The 1,602-nt window shown below is 60.9% G+C and overlaps 1 protein-coding gene across 1 annotated transcript in view; it reads left to right on the top strand.

The window, feature by feature from the left end:
• Positions 1 to 3: 3 nt before the first annotated feature.
• The window catches only part of LOC104279259 (ubiquitin carboxyl-terminal hydrolase 36-like), a gene marked incomplete at both ends in the record, with an annotated part of 4,243 nt that continues 2,644 nt past the window's right edge, over positions 4 to 1,602 (top strand). Inside the window, 3 exons of the mRNA XM_009876471.1 lie at positions 4 to 278; positions 467 to 573; positions 835 to 937. Of these exons, the coding sequence (XP_009874773.1) occupies positions 4 to 278; positions 467 to 573; positions 835 to 937 (485 nt within the window). The remainder of the gene's footprint in view (positions 279 to 466; positions 574 to 834; positions 938 to 1,602) is intronic.

Genomic DNA, 1,602 nt, shown 5'->3' on the forward strand with positions numbered 1-1,602 from the left:
AAAGCCGAGTACAGGGGCACGATCACCTCCCCACGGCTCACAACCCCTCGCCCCACAGGCAGCAATCCAGAGGTCCGGCGGGACGGCATCCCCAAGCCACAGAAGGTGCTGTTCCCTGCGGAGCGCCTCTCCATGAAGTGGGAGCGGGTGTACCGAGTGGGCGCCGGGCTGCACAACCTGGGCAACACCTGCTTCCTCAACTCCGCCGTGCAGTGCCTCACCTACACACCACCACTTGCCAACTACTTGCTCTCCAAGGAGCACGGACGAAGCTGTGAGTGGGGCGTGGAAGGCACCGGTGGGGGCATCTCCACATGGCCGGGGTGGCGTGGGCTGGTCCCTGTGCACCCAAGATGCTCTACAGGGAAAACTGGGTGTGGCTGAGCTGTGTCCCCTGTCCTGCCTCTCTCTCTCTCTCCTGCATTTGTCCCCTATGTCCTATCTTCTCTCCTGCTGCAGGTGGAAGCCAAGGAGGCTTTTGCATGATGTGTGTTATGCAGAATCACACAATCCAGGCTTTTGCCAACAGCGGGAACACAATAAAACCAGTGTCCTTCATCCGAAACCTCAAGAGTAAGGATGGCTGCCCTCCCCTCCCCTCTCCTCTGTGTGCAGGGTGGCGGCGCAGGAGCCGAACCTTTGAGATCGGGACAGGTCTTGGCAGACGGCTCTTCTGAGATGACTCACGAGCCTGCCAAGGGCCTTCACAGGCTGCATGGGGCTTCCCCGGTGGCCGGCATGAGTCTGATGTCTGGTTTGGGTTGAGGGGCCTCAAACGCCAGAGCCTGCATCTGTTGCAGCATGTGCTGGGGCTGATTCCTCCCTCTCCTGCAGAGATTTCCCAGCACATCCGCTTCGGGAGGCAGGAGGATGCGCACGAGTTCCTGCGTTGCACCATTGATGCCATGCAGAGGGCCTGCCTGAACGGCTGCACCAAGTACGTGGGTGGTTTGGGTTGAGGGGCCTCAAACGCCAGAGCCTGCATCTGTTGCAGCATGTGCTGGGGCTGATTCCTCCCTCTCCTGCAGAGATTTCCCAGCACATCCGCTTCGGGAGGCAGGAGGATGCGCACGAGTTCCTGCGTTGCACCATTGATGCCATGCAGAGGGCCTGCCTGAACGGCTGCACCAAGTACGTGGGCCTCTGAGAGCCCCTTGCTGCTCTTTCTTCTGTCCCCTCATGGGTCCCCTGCACTCATGGAGGGGGAGGCTGTGGGGTGAATGTGTCCCCCAGGTGGGACTCAGAGGCAGGTGTTGACACCAGGGGCCTCGGGTGGATGGCCCGACCCTGCCCCGTTCTCCTGATTCTTCCAGCCCAGCACAGCTGGAGTCCTGTCCCCAAATCCTGAGGCTGCTCTGGGTTTGGATCCTGGACTGCTTGCTGGGGGATCCCACCGTGTTTACTAGCTCAGCCCAGCTTTGAGGCTGTGGGCAGGCAGCCGGTGTTGCCTCTGTGCAGTGCCCAGCTCTGAGCTTCTGGTCTGTCTAAAGGAACATGCGTGTGGGAGCCTGGTGCCACCCCTAGAGCCCTGACACTGGGAGAGCAGACTGACAGAGGCTGCAACTTCTGGAGCTCTGCAGCCTGTCTGCCGGCCAGAACAGG

This window comes from Apaloderma vittatum, unplaced genomic scaffold, assembly GCF_000703405.1.
Source record: "Apaloderma vittatum isolate BGI_N311 unplaced genomic scaffold, ASM70340v1 scaffold28529, whole genome shotgun sequence".
NCBI lineage: Eukaryota > Metazoa > Chordata > Aves > Trogoniformes > Trogonidae > Apaloderma > Apaloderma vittatum.